The sequence below is a fragment of the Lissotriton vulgaris genome, chromosome 1_2, assembly GCF_964263255.1.
Source record: "Lissotriton vulgaris chromosome 1_2, aLisVul1.2, whole genome shotgun sequence".
Classification (NCBI taxonomy): Eukaryota; Metazoa; Chordata; class Amphibia; order Caudata; family Salamandridae; genus Lissotriton; species Lissotriton vulgaris.
The window spans coordinates 88,977,205-89,003,150 of record NC_141686.1 but is presented as its reverse complement, the minus strand read 5'-3'; the positions used below and the strand labels follow the sequence as shown (position 1 = coordinate 89,003,150).

The following is a 25,946-nucleotide window of genomic DNA, read 5'->3' as shown; positions in this document are numbered from 1 at the left end:
TGCTTTGAAACCGCTAGTTCCTGCTCCCAACTGTGTTATTGCTGATTCCAGATTGATATCCATATCCTCTTCCGCATTTAAGTTTAATAATGTTAAGTACGCTTCAGATTCTTTTGCCAATAATGTTGATATTGGTTTGGGTTGAGTTTTCGGTATTTTGGGTTTATTTCCCCTCTCAGTGAAGAATTTAGCTAACTTGATTTTGCGGATATACAGGTATAGGTCAATCCTTGTTTGGGCTATGTCTATATGTGCCGATGGGCAAAAGTTTATTCCTTTTTTAAGTAAAGAGGTTTCTGCCTCAGAAATTTCCGTTCCTGATAAGTTGATTATCTGTAGTTCCTCATTTACTTCCCCCTCTTTTGTTTCATCAATCTGGTTTCCGTGCCGATTTTTTCGTTTGTAACTGTTTCTCCTGTAGCCCCTCCTGGTGTGGGTTTTGTGAATCTTGGTTGCCATGCTCTTCCTCTCCCCCTGGCCCTGCCGCGTGTATTTCTTTGCGCCCCGTGGCTGTATTCCCATTGTCGTTGTGACAAGACTAGGCGCATATCCCCTAAAAAAATCTTTTGTTGGGGATCCAGGTTGGCTTCTTCCTCACTGAGGTCTGCTGACGTTAGTGACGCCATGCTGGACGATGAGCTTGCCGGGTTTGATCTTGGCGGTCTGAAGGGGTCATATTTTCTGGCGTACGTGAATATGCGCCCTTGGGCATAGTCATTAGCGTCCCTTTCGAATTTAGTTTGTTTTCTGATTCTCACTTCCTCTTCATGTTTTTCAATTTGTTTATTTAGGTCCTCTTTAAATTTGGTCATTTCAGTATTGAGTTTTAATGCATCCAATTCCATTTCCAGTGCTCTTAGTTCTTCTTTTACTTTATCAAGCGCTATCTCAATATGCTTTACCAATATTTTAATCAGACCTAATGATGAATTTATGGTATGCTCTCCCCACTCCTGAAGTAGGTCATTGGTTACATCCTGTTGACTCGGCATTATCAGTATGCGCAGACCACGGGGCACTCTTTCCACTTCCAGGTATTTTTGTAAGGAGATAAGTTCCCATGATTTGTTTATCTCCTTTTTATTTAATTTCTCCCAAAGGCGCAGTTTTTCCTTTGTGTCGTTTTTTCCTTGGTCTCTGTTGCTTTCCATAGGTTTACTGGAGTTGCTTTTGTCAAACATTGTGACAATTAATTCCCTCCTTTTAGCTTCCCGCCTGTCCATGTTTTCCTTCTCCTTTGTTCCCAACCCCCTGTAGTGGATATACAATTATTCAGATATATTTTCTGAAAGAACGAACCTGTTCCTGCTCTCGTATTTCCTGTTGGTTACTGTTGCCAAAGTTATGTTCATTAATTGTTTGTTAGCGTTCAGTAACAGTTTCCACGTTATCTGGCAATTCAGTATGCAGGTTAAATATTCGAGCCCCAGATAGCCGGTTTACACTTCAATGTGTTTCCCTTGTCATTGCGTTTTGTTCTACCCACGGCACAGTTTAGATCTCCGTACTCCAGCACCCAGACGCTTCTTACCTTGGAGTGGTCCCTCCTCGGTCGAAGCCCGGATGCCTTCTTCCGATGATCGTGTGGTGCCGGGTGAGTCACAATGTTGAAGTCTTCCGATTACCGGCGAGCACCTCAGAGGATATCTCGATTCTCGCAAAGCGGCTCACTTTCCCTCTGTTTAGGCGCTGCAAGGTGTCTGGTCGCGTTACTCCCGCGGTCGAGCCAGACCGCTACAATTTCAACAGGTTTCCCCAGCAAGGGGCAGGTGGAGTCGCAGAAAGGAACAGGCTGCAGACGTTCTCAAGTGTTCGAATTAATTTAATGCATTAATCCTTTGGGGGTTGTAAAACAATATAGAAACCAACGCGTTTCGACAGCGTCCGCTGTCTTGCTCACGGTCAGTATACTGTGCATCGCTCAACAGTTTTAAGCAACCAACAAACAAACAACAAGATTGCCCCGCCTCCATGTATCACATGTTCCCTGACACATATGTTTAGGGATTCTGGGACTTGTAGTCTAGCCCATTGTTATGATTTACTGTGTATGTTAGTGATTACATGTGAGGGGTTAATTGTGTATTAATGGGGCATAGTGGCTAACTATGCGTTAGGGTGAATTAGATGTTACTAATCCTCCTAAAGCCATTGTTGGTACTGTAACCGCTTTAAACTAGGGGAGTGTGGCCCTCCAGTGGGTACAGTTAGCCATTGGACATTTTGAAACATCACTGAATAACCCTGGTATAGCCCTCCAGTGGGCATTTCACATGTGTGTTGGATTAGTGATTCAACATTATAATTAATTAATTAATTAATCAGTAGTTTAAATATAGCCCTCCAGTGGGCTTGGTTATTCAGTGATGTTTCAAAATGTCCAATGGCTAACTGTACCCACTGGAGGGCCACACTCCCCTAGTTTAAAGCGGTTACAGTACCAACAATGGCTTTAGGAGGATTAGTAACATCTAATTCACCCTAACGCATAGTTAGCCACTATGCCCCATTAATACACAATTAACCCCTCACATGTAATCACTAACATACACAGTAAATCATAACAATGGGCTAGACTACAAGTCCCAGAATCCCTAAACATATGTGTCAGGGAACATGTGATACATGGAGGCGGGGCAATCTTGTTGTTTGTTTGTTGGTTGCTTAAAACTGTTGAGCGATGCACAGTATACTGACCGTGAGCAAGACAGCGGACGCTGTCGAAACGCGTTGGTTTCTATATTGTTTTACAACCCCCAAAGGATTAATGCATTAAATTAATTCGAACACTTGAGAACGTCTGCAGCCTGTTCCTTTCTGCGACTCCACCTGCCCCTTGCTGGGGAAACCTGTTGAATATATATATATATATATATATATATATATATATATATATATATATATATATATATATACACACACTCAAGTTTCACATATATATATATATATATATATATATATATATATATATGAGAGCGTCTCTCCCTCACGGACCGGGGCCTGGTATGAAGTGTGTCAGGCACTCCTATGAAATCCACCAGAAATCACGCTCAGCTCCGCAGCGCAACCCAGACCACACCAGCAGTACCTTTAAAATGGTTTTATTTCAGAAAAAGGCATAACGCGTTTCGAGTCTCATGACTCTTCATCAAATGCCAACAGCTGCATCAGTGGGTTCGTTTGGCATTTTAAAATAACGTAGCTTTATAAACATTAAGAAGGGACTCAGTCCAATTATTTCCAATTTAAAGGGACAGTTCAGTCTTTGTAGTTTTGCTCTGTTTTGATCACCGTTTTCTTTTCCAAACTGCAAGGTTAAGTACACGTTCTTTAATTAGGTTCATATTGACCCCCACGTTGGTTTTATATTCATGTTTCCTTGCAGTACAGTCTTAGGGCTGAGACTCCAGTAAGGAAAGTGAAGGGCAGCCTAAAGGTACTTTGGGAATTGTAGTCCCGTGTAATGGATGTTAAAGCCCTAAGACTGTACTGCAAGGAAACATGAATATAAAACCAACGTGGGGGTCAATATGAACCTAATTAAAGAACGTGTACTTAACCTTGCAGTTTGGAAAAGAAAACGGTGATCAAAACAGAGCAAAACTACAAAGACTGAACTGTCCCTTTAAATTGGAAATAATTGGACTGAGTCCCTTCTTAATGTTTATAAAGCTACGTTATTTTAAAATGCCAAACGAACCCACTGATGCAGCTGTTGGCATTTGATGAAGAGTCATGAGACTCGAAACGCGTTATGCCTTTTTCTGAAATAAAACCATTTTAAAGGTACTGCTGGTGTGGTCTGGGTTGCGCTGCGGAGCTGAGCGTGATTTCTGGTGGATATATATATATATATACACACAACCACATACAGAACTGGCACCTTTCCTCCTTACTTCACACTTTATAGCATGGCAGACCACAGATGAAGCTATGTGCAACACACCGTCAATATCACAGAAAGAGGTGTCCTTAAATGCCACTCAGGGAATCCGTTTATTGTGTCTTTTTTTCTTCTTCATTATGCCACAATGAGGTCTATGTTTCTATGCTTGTCAAAACCCGGGGTCAAGTTACTTTCCTTTTTCTTCACTTGCCCCTAGCAAACAGCTTGTTGGTTGTGAGACCAGATGTGCTTCCAATTCCACCTTCCCTTCTTCACGGATCTGTGTGATCCTGTGGAAATTGATAATGGAAATGGATATTCAACGTTATTCTGACCCTTGTATTAAAACAAGCTTTTACACTGATGCTTCTGGATATGACTTGGAAACAAGCATTGGAAAAGCCAATAGTTCTGGTTTTATCAATTTAGTGCATTGGTTAATTTATTTTATTTTGTATTGAAATCATATGCCTGAAAAAGAAAATTAATGAAAATATGCCCCCTTCTAAGCATGGCTGCCTTGTGCTTGCAATATAACTTTTAAGATTACAAAAATTCCCTGAGATGGCTGTTTAACTAGTAATGCTAAAAAACAAGCCTTTAATTGCATCATGTATTTTATTATTATTTATGAAGAGGGGAATTATTCACAACCCAACCAAGCACTCAAATAGCAGAGTGCAGTTAAAATGAAAAACGGTACATAAATTGCCATTTAACTGGGCACTTTAAGTCCGGGGAAAATAAATAGCTGAAATGTAAAATTATTATGAAAATGAAGCGAAAAAGAACATGTTGAGCCATCTCTGCGACTGAACAGAAAGGAACTATTTTTAGGCAGAAGTGAACAATGTGCATAGGCTTTGTGCAGTCTCTAAAGTGAAGGGAGCCAATGGATAAAGTGGGCTGACCCATTCCCCGCTCCTGTATGCTTAGGTGGGCAGAAGCAAAATGTGAAAGACAATTAAACAGACCAAAGAAGGAAGGGCGTTGAGCTGAAGCCTCTCCATTGTTCTTAAATATCTTTTTAGAGTTTCACAGCATTACAAAACATGGGTTATACTGTGATCGCATACATTTAGCAGCATTGCAACAGATACTCAGCAAGCAGTACTTATATATCTCTTTACAGACTAAGAACTCAGGGACTTTGTAACAGTCTGAAAACATGGTAACTAAGAAACAACAACGAGCCTATGTCCCAGATGTGGGTTAATGCATTGTGGGAGTTTAATTTGGCTTGTGGCGACCTGGGCAGACGCACCGTGGCTGATAAGGGTGTTGGAGTGTAACCTAGTAGAAGCACCTGTCTATCACCATACTCTAGTCCACCCATGCCAACGGCCTCATTACCAGTAATGGTGGTCAGGTATCATCGTACAGGGCGGCCTGGAGTGCATGAATGAGTTTGTCCCAGGCTCCCCCTTTGGGGCGTCTGCAAAAACCACACATTTCCTCTCGTCTCAACGCAAAAGATTCAACCTCTGTCCATTTAGTCAAAAAGGCCTGCCAATGCGTAGCCCAGGGAAGTATCGCCGTTTTCCACCACATCGCGATTACGCGCCGAGCCAACAGCGGCACCAAATCAATTAAATGGGTAGTCGTCCCTCTCGCCTGTTGCCACTTGTAAAGACCCAAGACACAACTGTCTACGTTGTGGAGGTCTTACCGAGCCGTCACTCGGAGTATTGAGCAAGTGTCAACCCAAAAGGCTCTTGCAAGGGGACAGTCCCAAAACAAATGCAAAATGTTAGCATGAAGAGCTGGGCAACAAGGGCAGGCGGAGGATACAGCAGGTAAGTGTGGCTCAATGGTTAGAGTGGCAGACCCTGATGCAGAGGTCTAGCCCGGGACCAGGGTTCAATTCCCCGCCTCGGCGGGTCTTGGGCTGAAAAAAAACCACGGACCTGATAATTCTCGCCTCGGTGCCTATTCCAATCATGGAGTCCCACTCTGCAACTCTGGGCAATAGCTTGCTTAATCTCAACAACGGCCCCCACAACGCTAAGGATGCCTGGCCTCCACCTTGGGGGTGCCCAGGAGTGGACGCCTCACAGGGAAAGCCAGGATGGGTTTCATAGCGGTATTCGTACAAGCGTCTTGAGACCCTTGCGGGTGAGTAGTGCGCTATACAAGTATCAATTTACATTTACATTTACAGGGTAAATCCTATACAGTCTTGACGGTGTCAGATATGCTCTATGGAGGATATTATGTTCTCATACATTGAAAATTGCCATTGTGGGAGACCTTTCACAGGAGTCAGTGGATGCCCCGGGTCCTGCTCCCATTTGTGTCGCAAGTCAACCAGGGGGTCAGTGGTCCTGTCCGGAATGGCTCTTACTACCCAGGATCCAAGCCGCTTTCAAGTGCCTGGTGCAAATAGTGTTACCCGAAGCCTCTCTATGTATGAATATAATGTAGGCATTTTTTGAAAAACAATAAGCTGGTGAGACAGCTACAACTGCCTCGAAGGCCAAACCTTAGAACGTGGTGTCCCCAAAATGCGGGAGAACAAAATGATTACAAAAAAGAATATTAGGCTATGTTTAACTAAATGTGTGTACTTAAAGATGGAGAGTGCTGTATTTTATTACAAAAAGAAAGGTTTATTGTGTCCCAGTGTATCCTCATATTCTGGGGACGGAAATCTGTTGCCACGGTTTGTGCCCTATTGTTACTGTATAGATGAAGTAAAACGAAATATAATATAAGATACATTTCAATTGAAAATAATACAGTTTTTCCAAAATGTGGTATAGTTAGAGCCACTGGAATTATGCGGCAGGGAAGTGCCAAATTATGGGGCATGGGTAGAGTAAATTATGAGACAAGAAAAGGCAAATTATGCGGAGTAATACAGCACATTTTGTAATAGTATTACTTTAATATTTTGTCATGTTTACACTGTCTGGGTATTGGTGGCACCTGAATAGTATCAGTTTTACATCCAAAAGCAGCAATAAGCAACAGAAAGGTGACCAGTCAACCTTTGCATTGGGCCTTCCACTCCTCAGCAACACTTGCCGCTGCATTTTAGTAACTCTTGAGCAGTTTGAGCTAAAAACTTTTTTTGTTAAATTGCGCAGATTATGCAGCAGATGATCGATTACGTGGCAAATGCAGCAAAGCTATAATTATACAAACAAAGCTGTGGCCACACAATCACATAACTCTAGTGGCTCTGGGTATTGTATTGTATTTTATTGTAATTGCATTTATGTAGCTCTTACTACCAAGTGCTATATAAATGCAATCCCTTCCCTCTTCTATCCCTCCAGTATCCTTTTCAATCCAAATACCAGACTAACATGTCCACCGCTCAAGTTATTTTCATATTTCCCTAGACTACTTCACCACTAATCCTAATTGGGTTCTAGAATAGCGTGCTACTTGCCGAAAAGCACTTCAATACCATATCAGGGGTAGCAAGCCCTGTATATAAATGCAAACCCTTCCTTCTTCTATCCCTCCACTATCTTTTTCATTCCAAATAACAGACTAATATGTCCACCGCTCAAGTTAATTTCATATTTCACTATACTAATTCACCACTAATCCTTTTTGGATCCTAGAATAGCGTGCTACTCGCTGAAAAGCACTTCAATACCAAATCAGGGGTAGCAAGTTCTATATATAAATGCAAACCCTTCCCTCTTCTATCCCTCCACTATCATTTCCATTCCATATAACAGACTAACTTAGCCACCACTCAAATTAATTTCATATTTCACTATACTAATTCACCACTAATCCTTTTTGGGTTCCCGAAATAGCATGCAACTCGCTGAAAAGCACCTTCGACGCCCCGTACAATTGCTGTCTTCGCTCTGCAGTTGAACACAGGGCTTGGTTTCACATTCCATTTGTTTCTATGGTTTGGCGGCGGATTAATGCAGAACAAGGTACTGAAGACTACACTATTATCACATCTACCCTTTACGCACCCATGTGGCGTCACAATGTGAAAGGCCTCCTAACCTTCAGGTTTGGACTGGGATAGAAAATAGGCCCAGGCACCAAAATAATGGAGCGCCCATTAGAGAATCAGAGAGCTAATAAAGCGGCCCACATTTAGCAAATCGGAGAAGTTTTGAACTTGTGATGAGACCATTTATAGGTGCTTTACAGGTATATAAGAGTGCAGGCATGTGTGCTTGCTCCAGGCAATATTTTGCGGTAGTATCAGGGAAATCAACAGTAAAACCCGGCCCACATACAGCCAAAAACTGGCCCACACACTAAACTGTCAGACCAACCCTACACGCGCCGCCACATAGCCCTATGGGCCCGTCCCTCCCTGCTAGCATTTGAATAACAGGTCCTATCATTACCTGGCAGAATTGTACTTTTTTTATCAACCTCAGGCAGATTATGGCTGAGTCAGTCCTGTCGAGATTAAAACATGTCACTTTCAGGCCGCATGTCCTAAGGCGCCACCGGAATTCAGTATTACCGCCAATAGGGCAGCTGTGCCAGTCCCCGAGACGCTTACATGGTGGGGGCTGGGGCCAGCGATGGTGTCGTTGTCGGCGCCTGCCCCTGGTCTCGCCCATTGGTGAAAGCAGCCATGCCCGCAAGCAGTTTAAACGGGGGGGAAACGGGTCACGGATCTCGCCAGGACCTGTTTTTTCCAGTTGGGCAAGGGAAAGCCTTTTAAAAGGAGCAGCGGAGCGGCGGTAATATCTATTGCTCACCGCTCCGCTCTACAGACAACACCTCGCGTTCCCGACTCTGGAGGACTCTAGGAAACGTCCTTTTTCTTTTCCCCACCCACCATCCCCTGAGGCAGCAAGGTTGTTAGGAAGCAGTTCTGTTCAGGTGTATGTTTAGTGTTTGCTTTTCAGGAGTCTGTAATATTGTTGTCATTTTACGTATACTTCCATATCGTTATGTTTACTTTACAGGTTAAGGTCAAGTTATCCTCATATGTCAATTTAGACACTTTTCGTATTTTATGTCTGAGTATCCTTGGTCTGCGATAAGGTCATGATTGCTAGGTCAAATTTTACATCTCTTAGCAGGCATCTGTAATCCCGTGCCATGTCCGAGTGGGGAATTCAACATGGCGCCGGAGGCGTGGTGTGAGGAAAGAAAGCACAGCACTCTAGTGGGCCAGGACGGGACGACGCAGGCATGTCAGGAGGAGGATCAAGAAGTAGAGGAGTGGGGCGGATAGAGAGTGAGAAAAAACAGACACTACGGACCAGGAGGAAGCAAAAGACACACAATTGATAGACGGAATGTTTTTGGGGGTTTCACCCCTCTCATTCCAGTGGCACAGTGAGCTCAGGACCCACGTCTGGGATTTCCTGGCGCACTTAGGGCGAGAAAGCAAAAGACACACAATTGTGCACGGACCATGAGGAGGCGGATAGCAGAAAGAGAGGAGAAGGAGCAGAGCGGGAACCGAGAAGAGGAGAGCCCGTCGAAAAGCAGCAAAGTACCGCCCAGAGGCACTGCACTACAGTTCAACCGGCCCAGAGAAGAACAGGGCAGTGTGACTCCCACGGCCACGACCCCAGAGGGCCATAGCTTCAGGCAAGTATACAAAAACATCGGGACGCCGCCACGAGAGTACATACGAGATTGGAGCACCCGAATTTAGGTGCTCAGTGGTTATTACCACGAACACCGAGTTTTACTACGGACCGGTGGCCTCTACTTCTTCAATTCATGCCCGTACCGGAGTTCGGCATTAGAAAGAAGAGCAAGTAATTATCTTTGCGAATACTAGATTCCCTGGCGAATGTCCGCACCACCTCGTATAATCTTTATACCTAGTCCTTTAATACTCCGAACACTGCTGGATATAGCATTGGAAAATCCACTGGGCTTACCTACTCGCATCCAGTTTGAACACCTTCTCTGAATATACAAAGGTTACATGCCGCTGAAGACCCAGTGTCAGCTGCTGTTTGATCCACAAGGTGGGTCTGAATAGACTCTAATCCCAAAATTGAATCAATTCGCCCTGACGAAGTTCCACAAGGCTAATGGAACGAAACGCGTTGGCTGTGCCTGTATTTGAAAAAAATTGCTAAATAAAGAAGAAGATATATAATACACTATCCTTCTGTTGGACTCTAACTGTGTGCACCTTCCATTTCATGTTTTTGTATCTTTGACTTAAACACCTATTGGTAGCAGGTGTAGGAAGATGTTTGCACCACCCAGAATTTAGAAATACAGAACTAGTAGTGCTTGACCTGGTCTGGTGCCTTGACCTTTTTGGTATTTAGCTTCAGGCAAGTACCATTTTCAAAACTCTTTTCACTCACCAGGTGGAGGAGCAGGCACAAATAGGATTCTTCTTTAGGCACAGGTGTTAGGAGCATGCTACACACGAATGACGAATGAGCAACACCTGGGTGACGGTGAAGGATGAGAGTGTGAGTGTAATTAAACCACCAGACACCTGACCTTATGTTATATTTGTTTATTTTGAGGGACATACGCTATACCACTTCTCCCTCCAGGACCAAGACCAACAGAAGACGGAGCGCGCAGGAGAAAGGACTCACCCTGGTGTACAGTGAGGAAACTGACACCAGTAGGACTAATGTTGGACCCTTTGCTTGGAAAATACTGTTTAATTGCTCCTATTGATTAAGGAAAAATCCTTCTTCAAAACTGCTTTATTCTCTCTTGAAGTTTAAACCATTAAAGCCTATCACAGACCACCCTACGCCCGAGTGTTCTATATCCCTGAGTGACCACAAGTGGTGTCAGAAGTAAATGTAAATGTAAATGTATTGGCATTTATATAGCGCACTACTTACCCGTAGGGTCCCAAGGCGCTTCGACCGCTGCGAAACCCTTCCTGGCTTCCCTGAGAGATGGTCCCTTAATGGGTATCTCCAGGGTGAGACCAGGCATCCCCGGCGGTCTGGTGGGGCCGTTAGTGAAGATGAGGCAAGCTAATGCCCAGAGTTGCCGAGTGTGATCGCTGATCAGAGTGGGCACCGAGGCGAGAGAATTATCGAGTCCGCTGACCCTGGTCCAGAAACCTGCCGCGCCGGGAATCGAACCCTGGTCACGGGCCGTCCTCTACTCTCAGGTCTGCCGCCTCTAACCAGTGAGCCACACTACTTCGGAAGTGGGATTCCGGTCATTTAAGCTACCATGACCCAACCCATTACCATGGAGGCTATGGTCACTCAGCAAGCTGAGGGTCAAAGACATTTACAATTAGTAATCGAGCGACAGAATCAGAATGCCCAAAAAGAAAGAGAGGTGTTTCGGACAGCCCTTAAAGAACAGGCAATCATCCTGACGACTAATCAAAGGGTACAAGATACCGCCATCTTGCATTTGACCGACGCCATTTCCATCGCCTGAGTTCACCCAAATATCCCCAGTTCCGTACTACAGAAATTTCAGGACGGAGACGACCCTGACTATGTTTTTGTGAACTCAGAGAGTAGCGACAACTGCTACGAGGCCGTAGGAAAGATGGGGTCAATATATAGTCCCCCTCTTATCAGGTGAACTGCAAGCCACATATCAGGCAGCGAACCCCGTGGGGCTCACTCCCTACCCTGAGATTAAGAAAACTATACTGGAAGGACTGGGACATGACACAGTATTACAGAACTAAATTCCGCAAGACAAAATGGTCAGCGGGCGACAACCCTAGGGCTCTCTTTTATTGTATCAGAGATCTGGGCGAGAGGTGGTTACAGCCCAATGCTGCTCCAATAGAAGAGATAGTGGACAAGGTGTATCTAGAACAATCTTTGGAGGCTTTACCCAGCAATACGTGTACTTATATGAAGCAACATCCCCATTTAACGGTGTCTACTGCGGTGGAATTGGCATGTGCCTACCATAGGTCCCCGAAATTTAGAGTACAACCCCTAAAAGTCCCGACAACCCCCCAGAAGTCCTATTCCCGGGCAGCTGAGCCCCGAGGCCTAGGAGCAAGTAGACCCATGGTTAGACCTCCTCTGAGTCCCTTCCCTACTCAGGCCGGTCCTCAGTGCCTAAGGAGTTCAGAGTGGAGACACCTTGTTAGAAATGGCCCAGTTAAGGGAGACGGAGTAGAGCCCATGGAAGTGGCGTGGTCACATAGTAGGAGATTGACTACAGGGGGAGCCACAGAGCTCTACCAGACCACCATCTGTCTGAATGGTAGGACCCTGGAGGCCTTGTTAGGCATGGGATGTCACCATACCATGGTCTCCCGAGAACTTATACCTCCTAGTCAAATATCTGATGAGGCCCAGGTACAATTATCATGTGTACATGGAGACGTACACTTATACCCCCTTACGGATGTCTTAATTGAGATGGACTTGAAGTCTGACAAGTAGGGGTAGTACTAGCAAAAAAATCCTTTTGGGTACAGACCTGCCCTGATTTGATGAATATCTATTGAAGGTAACCAAAAGAAGCCCGGAATCCCACTGGTTGCAGGAAGCCCCCTTTTCCAATTCAGATTTAATAGAGGGGGAGACAAAAACACCCAAAACACGGTCTGAGAAAAGAAAGAGCAGTTTACAGGACAGAGATGCTGTCACCTGTTACCTGTCCTATTTCCTCCCCAGATGACAGACCTCAACCAGTGAGGTGTTTTAGAGCAGCACAAAGAGATGACAGCATGCTGATGCAGGCATGGACTCAGGCACAAGACGAGGACTCCGATCAGGTAGGACCATAATTTTGTGTAAAACGGGGTTTGCTATACCGAATTAGCGGGGGACCAGACTGTCGGGTCAAACAATTACTAGTACCCCTAGCCTTCCAGGAGCAAGCCCTTCACCTAGCCCACAGCCAGTCTGAGGGGATACTATGGAAAAAAGCAAACCCTCAAGTATCTGCTAGAGAAGTTGTATTGGCCCGGGATTTACAAGGAGGTTGCTAGGTTCTGTGGACAGTGTCCCAGGTGCCAGTTGATAAACCCACCCACAGAAATAAGAGGCCTTTATGGCCTTTACCCATTATTGATGTACCCTTCAAACGAGTCGGGTGGATCTGGTAGGACCTCTTCTTCCCTCTGCCTGGGGACACCAATACATCCTGGTGTTAGTAGACTATGCCACTCGTTATCCTGAGGCTACACCTCTGACAAGTATGACCACTCTTTTAGTGGCCCAAGCCATGATCTCTTTTTTCTCGAGAGTAGGGTTCCCTACCGAGTTACTGACAGATCAGGGGACTCCCTTTATGTCCAGACTAATGAAGGAGATCTGTACCCTCCTTTGGGTTAGGCAGATCCGGACAGCGATGTATCATCCACAAACAGATGGAATGGTGGAGAGATACAACGGACCAGAAAAACGATCCTTAGAAAGTGTATTAGTGACTTTGGAAAAGACTGGGATCATAAGCTACCACTGGTATTGTTTGCGATTCGGACGCATGAGCAAAAGTCTATGGGGTTCAGCCCTTTTGAGTTACTATTTGGGTGACGGCCAAGTACACTTCTAAACATGGCCGCAAAACAGTAGACAGAGGAGGAGGATGAGGGAAGACCACTGTTAAGATACACGACCGCCCTAAAAGAACACCCTACTTAGCCTATGGGAGGAAGTACATCAAAACATGGAAAGAGCACAATAAAAACAGAATACCTACTATGACAAAGGCACGAGTCTGAGAGAATTGACAGTTGGAGACAAGGTATTAATTTGTTTACCTTCCTCAGAGAAAAAACGCCTAGCGACTTGGCAAGGCCTTTATCCGGTGGTGGAAAAATGCACACCGGTCACCTATCGAGTGGCAGTACCCCGAGCCAGGTCGATGGGCCAGGTATATCATATCAATCTTCTAAAGAAACGGGAAGACCCAAAACCCCAACGAGAAGACACCCCGTGACTGTCAACCATGTCACTCTTACCAAGCGTTTGGAGATTCCCCGCCAACCATTTAGGGAAATCTCAGAGGAGCATCCCAATACCGGGGAAACGCTCACACCAGATCAGAAGTAAAAGTTATATGGTTTATTGGAATGTTTTCCAGTCCTAAGTTCCAGTAAAACAGGTTGAACTTTATTGGTTGCTCATGACATTAAGACAGAGACAGGGAAAGTGATAAAGTTGAGACCCTATTGCATTCCGGCAGCAAGAAGACAAGCTGTAGAGCAGGAGGCCAAAGAGACATGCGCATTTTAAAGGGCACAGCTCCTGGGTGCCACTCAGCAGCACTGGCCAGCCCCGTACTGTCACTCAGTTGAGGATGAGTCAGGGAATATACTACCTTCTCACAGTGGTTGAGTTGTGAACCTAGACAGAAACCAGTCATTCTCTGAGACACCCGCTGGGTGTCAGTGCGCTATATAAATGTCTTTTACTTTACATTGCATTTTATATCCCACCCCAGTGTGAGTCTACAGTCTTTTTCTGCTGTCGTTTTTACTGGCTGTAAGCCAGTGGTTATTAAAGTTACAGCACATTATATATTTACAGTACTTACCTTCCCACTTACATAGACTGAGATTTGACACCAGAAAGAAAACTGTTATTCTATAAGACAAACCACCCCAGTGAAACTCTAAAGTCTATTTTGGGGTGTTTGTAACGGGCTCTTGATCCATGCTTGCTAAAGTTTTTTACAAGACATGCTTACAGAACCTTCTATACTTGCATAACTTTCCCACTAACAGAACCTTCTAAAGTTACAGGACCTTCTATACTTACAGAACTTTCCCACTTACAGAACCTTCTTAACTTACAGAACCTTCCCACATACAGAACCTTCAAAACTTTACAGAACCTTCTAAACTTACATGACCTTCTAAACTTACAGGATCTTCTATACTTACAGGAACTTCTATACTTACAGGAACTTCTATACTTACAGAACTTTCCCACCTACTGAACCTTCCCATTTACAGAACCTTCTATACTTACAGAACCTTCCCACTTACAGAGTCTTCTATACTTACAGAACCTTCTATACTTACTAAACCTTCCCACATACAGAATCTTCCCACATTCGAAACCTTCTATAGTTACAGAACCTTCACACTTACAGAACCTTCTATACTTACAGAACCTTCACACTTACTGAACCTTCTATACTTACAGAACCTTCTATACTTACAAAATCGTCCCACTTACAGAATCTTCTATACTTACAGAATCTTCTATACTTACTAAACCTTCCCACATACGAAACCTTCAATACTTACAGAACCTTCACACTTACAGAACCTTCTATACTTACAGAACCTTCACACTTACTGAACCTTCTATACTTACAGAACCTTCACACTTACTTACCCTTCTATGCTTACAGAACATTCACACTTACTGAACCTTCTATACTTACAGGACCTTCTATACTCACAGAACCTTCCCACTTACAGAACCTTCCCACTTACAGAACCTTCCCACTTACCGAACCTTGACACTTACTGAACCTTCACACTTACAGAACCTTCACACTTACTGAACCTTCTATACTTACAGAACCTTCTATACTTACAGAACCTTCACACTAACAGAACCTTCACACTAACTGAACCTTCTATACTTACTGAACCTTCTATACTTACAGAACCTTCTATACTTACAGAACCTTCTATACTTACAGAACCTTCACACTTACAGAACCTTCTATACATACAGAACCTTCTATACTTCCAGAACCTTCACACTTACAGAACCTTCGCACTTACAGAACCTTCACACTTACAGAACCTTCTAAACTTACAGAACCTTCACACTTACAGAACCTTATATACTTACAGAACCTTCCCACTTACAGAGGCTGAGATGTGACTTCAAAAAGGACCCCAGACAGAAACCAGTCCCTCTGTGAGACAGCCTTCCCCAGTGTAAGTCTGCGGTCTCTTCCTTGGGGTGTTTCTAATGGGTTCTATGCCTTCGGCTACTACAGTCGTGTAGAGGACAGTCAGTCAGTGGGTGAGGACAGTGTTTCATGCGGTACATAGTCTAGCCCATAGCTGCCTCCTGGAGAGCATAGACCCCTAGATTAGGAGAGGTGTCTGGAGTCTTTAGAATCAAGGGCAGTGATATTAAAGGCTCTCCCCCACTCGAATACGGACGTCACATGCTTACCCCAGCAAGACATGGTCATATGTGGTCAAAATATCTATTTCAGACCCGACTGGAGCAATATATTTCAAATTCAAAGGAGCAAAGAGAAAATCATAAAGAAATGGTTCCCTTGGAAACATGGGCTCTCCTTAAGATGAGGCATCGAGCACAAGCACATATAGAATAAGTCTGAATCTGCCAGTTACAGCAGGCCTGCGGTTACGCCGTGTAAGGCAGTTTTACCATTTCATCTGTTGACTTTGTTGGTGTTTCGGTGCATAGGCTGTTGTCAGCTGGCCGTGATTTCCGATGTCAAGAGGGGTTGGGTCTTGGTACCTTCCAGCAGACCCATGTGACTTTTCGAAGTGCGTCTGGTTCACCTACCATTGGCATGTCAGGGTGTCCCTGTTCCAGGGTATGATTCATGTATGTAGTGTACTGCACTTTCCGTGCCAGTTTCAGAGCCTGCCAGTCCAGTATGGCAAGGTGTCCCAGTGTATTCTGACCATAACTCAGTGTCAGTGTGATAGCCACATGTCCCCGTTTCAGTGTTATGTGTCTGTGTTCATGTGTCCCTTGCCCTAAAGTTAGAGTATTTCCAGACGAAAACTGGGTTAATGCGTCTTTTGTCACAGTGTCAGAGAATTTCCTGTCCCAGTTTCAAAGAAATTCCTGTCCCAGTATCAGAGAATTATGTGCCTGGTTAATGTGTTCCGTGTTCAAGTATCTAGATGTATCGTAGCTATTCCACTGTGTTATGGGCCTGGCGCTAGTCTGGTTCTTGTGTCAGAGTCAAGGCATTTAATGTCCAAGTTTCGGTGTGTTATTTGCCAAGGGTTCCTTGTCCCAGAGTCAGGGTATTTCCTGTCGTATTGTCAGTATGTTGTCTGCCTGTAGTTACTGTGTTCTTTGTACCAGTGTCAGGGTATTTCTAGCCTGGAGTAGGTGTATTCCTTGTCCCAGTTTCTGCATGTTGTTTGCCGTAAGTTAGTGCGTTTCTCGTCCCAGTTTCTGCATATTGTCATACTGCAGTTAGTGGGCTACTTGTCCCAGTGTCAGGGTATTACCTGCCCCGTTGTTCATATGCTGTTTGCCTGGAGTTAGTATGTTCTTTTCCCCAGTGTCAGGGTATTTCCTGCCCCAGTGTCAGTGTGTTGCCTGCCTGGATTTAGTGTATTCTTTCTCCCAGTGTCAGGGTATTTCCAGCCTGGAGTTAGTGTGTTCCTTATCCCACTCTCCGCATGTTTTCTGCCTGGTTTGGTACTAGATGGTATAAAAAGAGAGGATGAGTAATCTCTTGTGAAAAATGTTGTTTCAATATCTGAGTCGAGGGTGGATCGGTAAGTGTGACATTCCCGGCACGCGCAAGTGGATCGGCGTCGATTCACGTATGCGTGCCGGGAATGCCACACTTACCGATCCACCCTCGACTCAGATATTGAAACGACATTTTTCACGAGATTGCTCGTCCTCTCTTTTTATACGATCTAGTACAATACTGTGACGATTGGGATATATTGCGCTTATTGTTTTTAACACTTGCCTTTTGGCCTGAGTGTACACATTGATTCAATTAGCCCTGATGAAGTCTGTGGTTGTTACCACGAGAGACGAAACACGTGTTGGCTAGACTCGAGTGTGAAGATCATCACAGAATAAAAGAAATAAATGAAGAATATGAGAAGATCGTGTGGATTTTGATTTATTGTAAACATTGGTTGTTGTGTAATTCAGCTCAGGATATATTAGAGTGTTGTTGTTCATAGCAGTGAAATTTTTTCACACTATTTGGTTGATGGTAGATGGCCATTACCTTATTCTTTGAGCAAGGAGACTGTGACTTACCCCACTAATTGCCACTCTGCACATTTATCACCCAGCCATCTGTTCGTGAGTGTTTAGTGTGTTCTTTGTTTCAGTGTCAGGGTATTTCCTGTCCCAGTGTCAGTGTGTTGCCTCCTGGTGTTAGTGTGTTCTTTGTCCTAGTGTCAGGTTATTTCCAGCCTGGAGTTAGTGTGTTTCTTGTCCCACTCTCAACATGTCGTCTGCCTGGAGTTAGTGTGTTCTTTGTTCCAGTGTCAGTGTGTTACCTACCTGGTGTTAGTGTGTTGCTTGTCCCAGTGTCAGGTTATTTCCAGCCTGGAGTTAGTGTGTTCCTTGTCCCACTCTCTGCTAGCGTCTGCCTGGAGTTAGTGTGTTCTTTGTTTCAGGGTATTTCCTGTCCCAGTGTCAGTGTGTTGCCTCCTGGTGTTAGTGTGTTCTTTGTCCTAGTGTCAGGTTATTTCCAGCCTGGAGTTAGAGTGTTTCTTGTCCCACTCTCCACATTTCGTCTGCCTGGAGTTAGTGTGTTCTTTGTTCCAGTGTCAGTGTGTTGCCTGACTGGTGCCAGTGTGTTCTTTTATCCCAGTGTCAGGGTATTTCATGTACCAGCCGCAGTGTGGTGCCTGTATGGAGTCACGGTTTGCATTGTCCAAGTGTGAGGGTATTTCCTGTCCCAATATCAGTGCTTTTCCTGCATGGACAGAGAGTGTTCCTTGTCTAAGTGTCAGTGTATTTTTAATTTCACAATGTGAGAGTTATCCACCTGAAGACTGATTTGCATATGTCTCAATCCAAACCGGGGTGGCATGGTGAGTAAAAATACAATGGATTAAACCCAGCTCTGTAACTGGGGTGAATGTTTGCATTGTTCAGCATTCCGTCCATCATCTGTCCATTTTGCTTTTGTCGCCCTAAGTGGGAAGGGTGTGCCCAGACATGGGTCCCGGGCTCACGGTGTCACTGGAATCAAGCAGCCTGGCTGATGAGGGGTGATGCCCCCAAAACCAGTACCACGATGCTTGTTTCTGGTCCAGGGAGGACCTGGCCTGGCAGTTCGGGCTGGACTATTCCCATGAGGTGCAGGGTCAAGACTGGTGTGGCGAGCAACAAAACAATGGATGAAACACAGATCTGTTACTGGAGGTAAATGTTTGCATTGTTCAGCATTCTGTCCATCATCTGTTCTTTTGCTCGTTCCGAATAGAAGCATGCCCCCCCCTTCCCCCTCCCCTCCCCACCCCCCCCCCCAAGTCCCAGAATGCAGTGCAATACTGAATAAAAATCCAGGACTGAATAAGACGCGCATGAAGACACCACCTTAAAGCCGTGTTTTAGAAACTTCTAACATGCCCCCCAGGGCACCAGCAGCAGGGGGGGCACAGAGTCCTCAGACAAGCATGCCTAATTGATTTTGCTGCCACTTTATGCTCCAAGTTTGACTAAATTGTGCAGCAATAAAAGTCAAATAATGCGTCACACTCTGGGGCAGCCCACTGTTGTTATTTTGTCGGGTTAACACACATAGACACTGTCTGGGCAAAGGCTGGTAGTGCCTCGTTAATACCTGTTGATCAAACCTCCGGAACAGTGCAACAGCACGTCCCGCAGTTTCTGCCAGTTTGAGCGCGAAACCTTTTGGGTGAAATCTGAAAATTATGCAGGCGGTGGCGTATTATGTGATAAGTGTACTAAATCCATAATTATGCGGAAAGCACTGCGACCGCAGATTCGTATAGCTCCAGGGGCCTTGTCTACTAGCAGCAACCTTAGCCCCTATGTTGGAGAGATAAAATAGGCGGGGCCAGAAAAAAAAGTCGCTTTGCCTAGGACACCAAACGTGCAAAGACTGCAACTAAATACAGATGTTTGTATCCTGAACGGAGAATTTAACTCCCCGGCAACAACATCCCGACACCTGGAAACGGGTCCAGTCTCGGCGTTGGCTCAATATCCTGGGATTCTGGGCAGATCACGTCATCTCCCCGTGCCTACCAAAAATTAATGTACCTAGTGTAATGTAAACTGATGCGCATGCAAAGGGTCCCAATGCCTTCAGGTCGAGTGCGCGCTCTATAAAACCGCAATAAAAAACAAAGATGATTTTGATTGGTGTGTTCCCAAACGGATTATGAAATTCTTTCTGGGGTCACGAGGCTCGCAGGCTCTGTGACCCCACTGATGCTTTGAGATTAAAGAGAGAGAAAGCCCGGTTGTGTCTTGCCCGCCCCTTTCTCTTCCAAATCAATAAGAGACAAACACGAAAGTCCGCTCGCTTCATTCACAAAACGGACGGGAGCGGAATGAACGCCGCCGCCGGAGAGGCGCAGCGCCGAGACTGTTTCGCGGTAAAATCGGTGCTATATATTTTTTTCCCTTAAAATCCGCCTTGGCCTGTCTTTGAAACGATGCGCACGCAGCGAGTGACACGAGAACTACTCCTGAAATTATATAATCACTGCAGCTGTTAACGAGAGAGCCGGGCTCGGGTTGCCATAGCGTTACCACATCAGTATTGATGCGCTCTGCTGCTAAGGCCTGCGCTCTTAAAGGGGCAGGTGCCCCCGTACGGTGAGAGCCGGTAGCATTGCCCTTCAGCATCCTTAGCACACGCAGAGTGCTTTGAACACAAGGTCACTCGGCCCGGTGCCGCTGCGCCTGCTGCACTGTTACCAGCTAAGCCTCTGGGATAATAATTCGCTTTTTCTGTAGTGGTATAGCTGACAACACTATCAGTCACAAGGAGAGTTTTTTTTAGCCAGCCCTGGTCTGTCAGCCAACTGCACAAAGCATGCTGGAACTTGTAGTTCCAGTTGCCACTACTAACATCCGTGTCCCACCATGCTCAGCGCCCTTTGGTGAAAACCACCTAGCCTAGGTGACTTGGGTCAGCTCAACAGCCATGACATGGTTGTCCCACCGACCTGTCCGGATACTTTGATCAACTTTGTTGCAACCGCCAAGACTGAAAAGTGTGCTGTTTATGCGTTTGTTTATCAGTAGCTGTCTGAGTCAGTGTGGGGTCGGCACGCGGCCTTGACAAGCGAGGACGGACTTCAGAGGTAACATCAAAGACCCTCCAGAGAAAACAATTCTTGGATGAAAACTGTGAGACAGTCTGCAGTGCACCTGGCAGTATCTGAAGTGTAGGTGCCTAGTGGGCTGACAAACACTTCTAGCTGCACGAACCCTGCACAGACAGCAGGTGTGATGTGTCCTAAATGTCTCATTAATGTATGAAGCACCGCGGAAAGCCCTCGGGACACCCCGGATCCAACGATGGGTTAAGATATTCCCATGTCCGACCGGGCTTTGGGAATACTTGTCTATTCACTCGTGCATTGACCCCCGAGTTGTCTCAGCAGTAATAACTCCTGGCACTGTCTGATACACAAATATGTCTCAAGCCGATTCCTTAACCCACTGAGCTATCTTCAACTGCAGTCTGTGTGCGAGAGTAAATAAAGCAGCCTTGGTACAGCATCATCCCATTTCCACCCCGAGTGCGGCTATGTTTCACATAGCGCTATTTAAAACTCAAAATAAATGCATATTTAAAACTCAAAATAAATGCAATAGTATTCTTCCCGCGGTTTCTCACTCTGGTTTGCTGAGACACCGTGTCCAGGGCTTGATAGTGCGGTACACTCCGGGGGGCCGTGCCCACCGCACTGGAGGGGGGCGGGGTTGGGATAATCTGGGGGAGGCAGATCAGCTGCACCAGGCCTCCTCTCCTGCGGACCAGGGAGGTCGTTCATGAGCGCGTGCCACGCCGCCCCTCCCCTGCCCAGGCGAGAGCCGGTGCAGCCAGGCCCAGTGGACGGGCCCCGGAGCCGCCTTCGCCGCTAGACAGCCACTAATTGAAAGATACACGCGGCCATTTCATATCTATCGATTATCAGCCGCCCCACGGGAACCTTTCCCGCGCAGGTCATGAGCATCGATCGCCCGCTCCGCAATAAAAATAAATTAAGAAAAGGGAAACAAACTCACCGCCGGGATCGAAGCTTGGATGATGGCCCATCACGGAGGGACGATTGAAACATCAAGATGTGTATGCGAGTAGCTGAGCAGGTTGAGCGCCTGCAGTCAGACCCGGTCCTAATCTAGAGGCTGCACTTTCTGTCGGCGCCGGGGCCTACCCAGAAAGTCCTCCTTCTGAGACACCTTGACATCAGAGGATACCACTTCGTATAAACCATTGTAATCTAGAACTTTGGTTCCAGTGAGGCGAGCCAGGACTACAACTCCCAGAATGCGTCGGGGGAGATAAGATACCCTGAGAGTGGCACACTGTCTCTTATTAAACAGAGTTACCTCAAAGGGTCATTAAAAAGAGGAGCGGTATCTCTCGTTGCCGTGTGGGCTACATACAAGGCAATAAAACGGGGACATTTCTACCGCAGGAAACACAGGATTTCTTGAAACCTGACTCTAAACAGGAGGTTTGAAAATCTGTGTTTCTGGGGGGAGTCTGGCAGCGTTGTCTCGGTGACACGTGGACTCGCTTGTGCAGGTGTATTCTTCAATTTAACAAATCCACTATTATAGCATCGGTACTCTTTCTTTACTTCGGGTAAGTGTTAGACACGTGGCAAGAATACGTACTTGGAAAGGGCAGAATTGAAAGATGGAGGGAACCAGTGGCAGGTGGCATGTGGTAATCTCACAGGGAGGGCTCTTGGGAGCCTGTTGACCTGGAATAAAGGGATCGTCGTTTTTCATATTTAAATTAAAATACAAGCAATCTAAAACCGAACTGTCTGTTTTCCAGGCCTCTTGTGTGAGCAGCTCATCGAGACTAGTACTTTTCTTCGCATTCTGGACGGATTTTTATATAAACATATCTAGATGTCCCACAATGCCCGGGGTCGGTGGACCTGCCCATGCATGAACCTCGCAAACTTAAGGGCTCTGATCTTGCTATCACGCGCAGCACCAGCACACGAGAGGGGGTCGCGAGGGAGGGCGACATCAGGAACAGAACTAGAGTTGGAAAGTAGTCCCTGACACAATGCAACACAAGTACTCAGGTGGTGGCGGAAGTGAATACCCAAAAAACCAATAGCTTTAGGTGAGAGGTGTGTATTCAAATAGCCACTGTTGACAAAGTCTCAAGCCAATTGCTAAAAGAGGCTGGTGGAAGACAGCCAATGGTTGAAAGGGAAGGCCCCAAGGCCCACTGTAGGTATGGCAACGGGTCTGTTTGACAGCTGCATTGGCAAAACCCAGACCGACAATGATTGTCTTCCAAGGCCCTCATCTGGGCAAACGTCAACACGGCAGAATACACAAAGTAAAAGAAAATCGTCACTTGTTCTCACAGTCCCAAGACACACACACACCTGCACAAAACACTTTAGGCCCCTGGCCTAGCTACATCTCAGCTAGGTAGCCCTAGGCTTGGAAGTTACCATACAACATCAGTGCATGGCATTTGTGGTCTTGGTTCAGTGAAAATGACCCAACTGGAGTGACAAACTTGAAAATTACGGTTTGTTAAAAGAAGCCCAAGGGCTGGGACAGCAGCCCCGGTGGCCTGGCGCCATCTGATGATAACCCCGCCACGCATTACTGAAGAGGAGCTACTTTACCCCTAGGGGCAGGCACCGCGGAAGGATGGGGTGCAAGCTACCTCGGAGTCTGGGCGGACGCTTACTTGATGATACGGGTCCTATTTTTTGCTCCAGGATGTGCTGGTATCAACACTACTTTTTTATCGCCTTTGGGGGTGATGTCACGCTCCAAAACAAAGATGCGACAAGCGTGACATCACTCCCATCTCCCCATAAAAACACCTATTACTGTAGGAGAGATGCCAATCAGCAACACTTTCACCCATTGGACAGCCTAGCGGCAGGAGCCAAAAGATGGGTACCGAAAACACCCTTGTGCAGGCCCTGCCCGGCAGCTGCCCTAGCAGGGCCACGGAGCAGCCACCCGCACAAGCCGCCTGACGCCGAGGCTACTGGAGGCACCCCAGAGGGCGCCCACAATCCGCAGACAGCACCTTACCATTCGTTCATCCATTCCGCGACATCCACCCTTCAGTGGAAGGAGGCCCAAGGGAGACCTATGCAATGATGGCCACTTGCTAAGATGTGCTCATCACCGACGAGCCAATTTAAACCGGTGCTTTCTGGGACTTGTAGTCTGTTTGTTACAACCCCCTGCGCTGTACCCCTCGATAATGATTTGAAAACGGAAAGCCCTACATTCTACACACATCATGCTCAGCAGAGAGTGATGGACCAGCCACCCCTCCCTCCTTTCTTCTCCCTGTACCCCAATCTCTTCCAAATACCCCCACCGAACTCCAGTCACCAGTGTGAACAGGTGGGAGTCTCTCTGATGGGTTAAGAACACCCACAGTGACCCCGGCGCCCGACGACTCCCTAACTCTGGGTTGTCTCTGCAACTGATGGCCAACCTTCCTTTGAACCGGAGCCCATAAAACTCACACCCCAAGTCTCTCTTGTGTAGTGTATTTTTTTGTTGTTGCACTTTTTTATATAGCGCGAACTCGACATGGAGGTATTAGCGCACTTTACATTAGCATCAGTCACATTATTGTAATTGCATTTGTATAGCGCTTAGTACCCCTGGCTGGAGCGCTTGTGTCCTGGAGGTTCAGCCCAATTCTCCCTGCATGGCCTTGAGTCTTCGTGAGTGACCACCCCCTCCCTGGTCTTGGGCTTCAGAGGTCCCACAGTCCAAGTCTCCCTGTATACCTTGGAGTCTCCCGGGGTGACACCTCCATCACCCCGCGTGCTCGGGTCTCAGAGGCCACGCGGCCCAAGGTTCCGCGAACTTGAGAGAACCTCCCTGATTGGGTGAGGCAAGCCTTTAGGAAGCGAACACGGATGAAGTCTCCCTGAAGTCTAGGGAGTCTCCCCGAAAAGCAAACGACCTAACTGGACATTAATAAACTGACAACAGCGCCAACACATCCGATCGATCTAAAAACGAGCGCTTCGCCCCCAGATCCCCACACACCAGCCTCACAGCATGACGGCAACATTCTGGTGAAATTGACACGAGCCGGCCACGAGACGCCGCACCGCTGCTCAGTGAATGAGCGACATCTGGCCGCAGCCACTCGCTTCTACCGTGGTCCCCATCAAAACGCTTCTCCCAAAACTTGGGCCGTCTGCTGTCATGTGATGGGCACACACATGCTCGCCGGAATGGGCGGGGGCATAGGTTAATCTCTCCTGCCACCCTAACAGGGTTATTTGCCACCGATCTGCCTGCTATAATACGATTTCACTGAAAATCCCCCAAAGCCAGGGGTATTACGGCATGATTGTGACAGCCGAGCGGCTCACGGGTTAGCAGACAGACAGACAGGCGGCCACACCACAGACACCTGCACGCGCGCGCCCTGCTCCCACAAGCCCCCCGTACCTTGGTGGTTTTCCTGCGGGATATACATGCTGCGGCTCTCGTTCACCATTGGAGACCGGTCCACGGCGAGTCCTCCCAACGCAGACTTGATCCAAATTAAGAAAGGTGAAAAAAAACGTGGCTGAGGGGATCAAACGAAGGTTCCTTTTTCCGCGGCAAAAAAAAATCAAAAATTATTCTTCATTACCTAATTCCCATGATTGAAACAAAACCCAAAAACGGCTCCTTTTTCCCGGCGCTGGCTGCTTTCGAAGAGTGGTAAGGCATCCTCGGTGCATCCGGGCCCCTGGCAGAGGTTTTACCACAGCAGCAGCAGCAGCATTGACAGCCCCACCGCTAAACCATCACACGGGCGAGCGCCGGGGGGAGACGGGGCGACGGAGCCCGCAAACACGCCCAGGCATGGGGGCCGAGCCGAGCCCTCGGGGACATCCACTGGAGCGGCGGCGGCGGCGGCGGCGGAGGGCCGGGGGTGCTCAGAGCCGGCGGTCCCTCCCGTGGAAAGCCATTCCGGAGTGCGCTCTGTTGGCAGGGAGCAGCTTCTGCAGAGGAGAGAGAGAGCCGAGCCGCGGCCCCTCACTCCCTCCTCCCTCTTCTCCCCCACCCCCCCCTCAGCATGGGCCTCCTCTCCTGTCAGCAGCGCCGTCCTCTCTCTCCTCCCTCAGTCATCCCTTCCTCGGCGGCTCTCACCGGCGGGAGCGGCCCTCGCCCACCTCAGCCCCTCACTCATGCACTCACCCGGCCTCAGTCGGACTGAATGCACTGCCTCTGCTCCGAGCACTGCACTATCCCCTCAACACAGCCGGTAACCCCCAAAAAGAGTACACCGT

General features: G+C 46.8%; 1 protein-coding gene across 2 annotated transcripts in view; it reads right to left on the bottom strand.

Annotated features, from left to right (window-relative positions):
- CACNA1C (calcium voltage-gated channel subunit alpha1 C) overlaps positions 1 to 25,662 on the bottom strand; it is a 1,657,037-nt gene extending 1,631,375 nt beyond the window's left edge. For both annotated transcript variants that reach the window (XM_086952879.1, XM_086952878.1), the window contains exon 1: positions 25,117 to 25,662. In XM_086952879.1, the coding sequence (XP_086809005.1) occupies positions 25,117 to 25,165 (49 nt within the window). In that variant the 5' untranslated portion in view covers positions 25,166 to 25,662. The remainder of the gene's footprint in view (positions 1 to 25,116) is intronic.
- Positions 25,663 to 25,946: the final 284 nt, after the last annotated feature.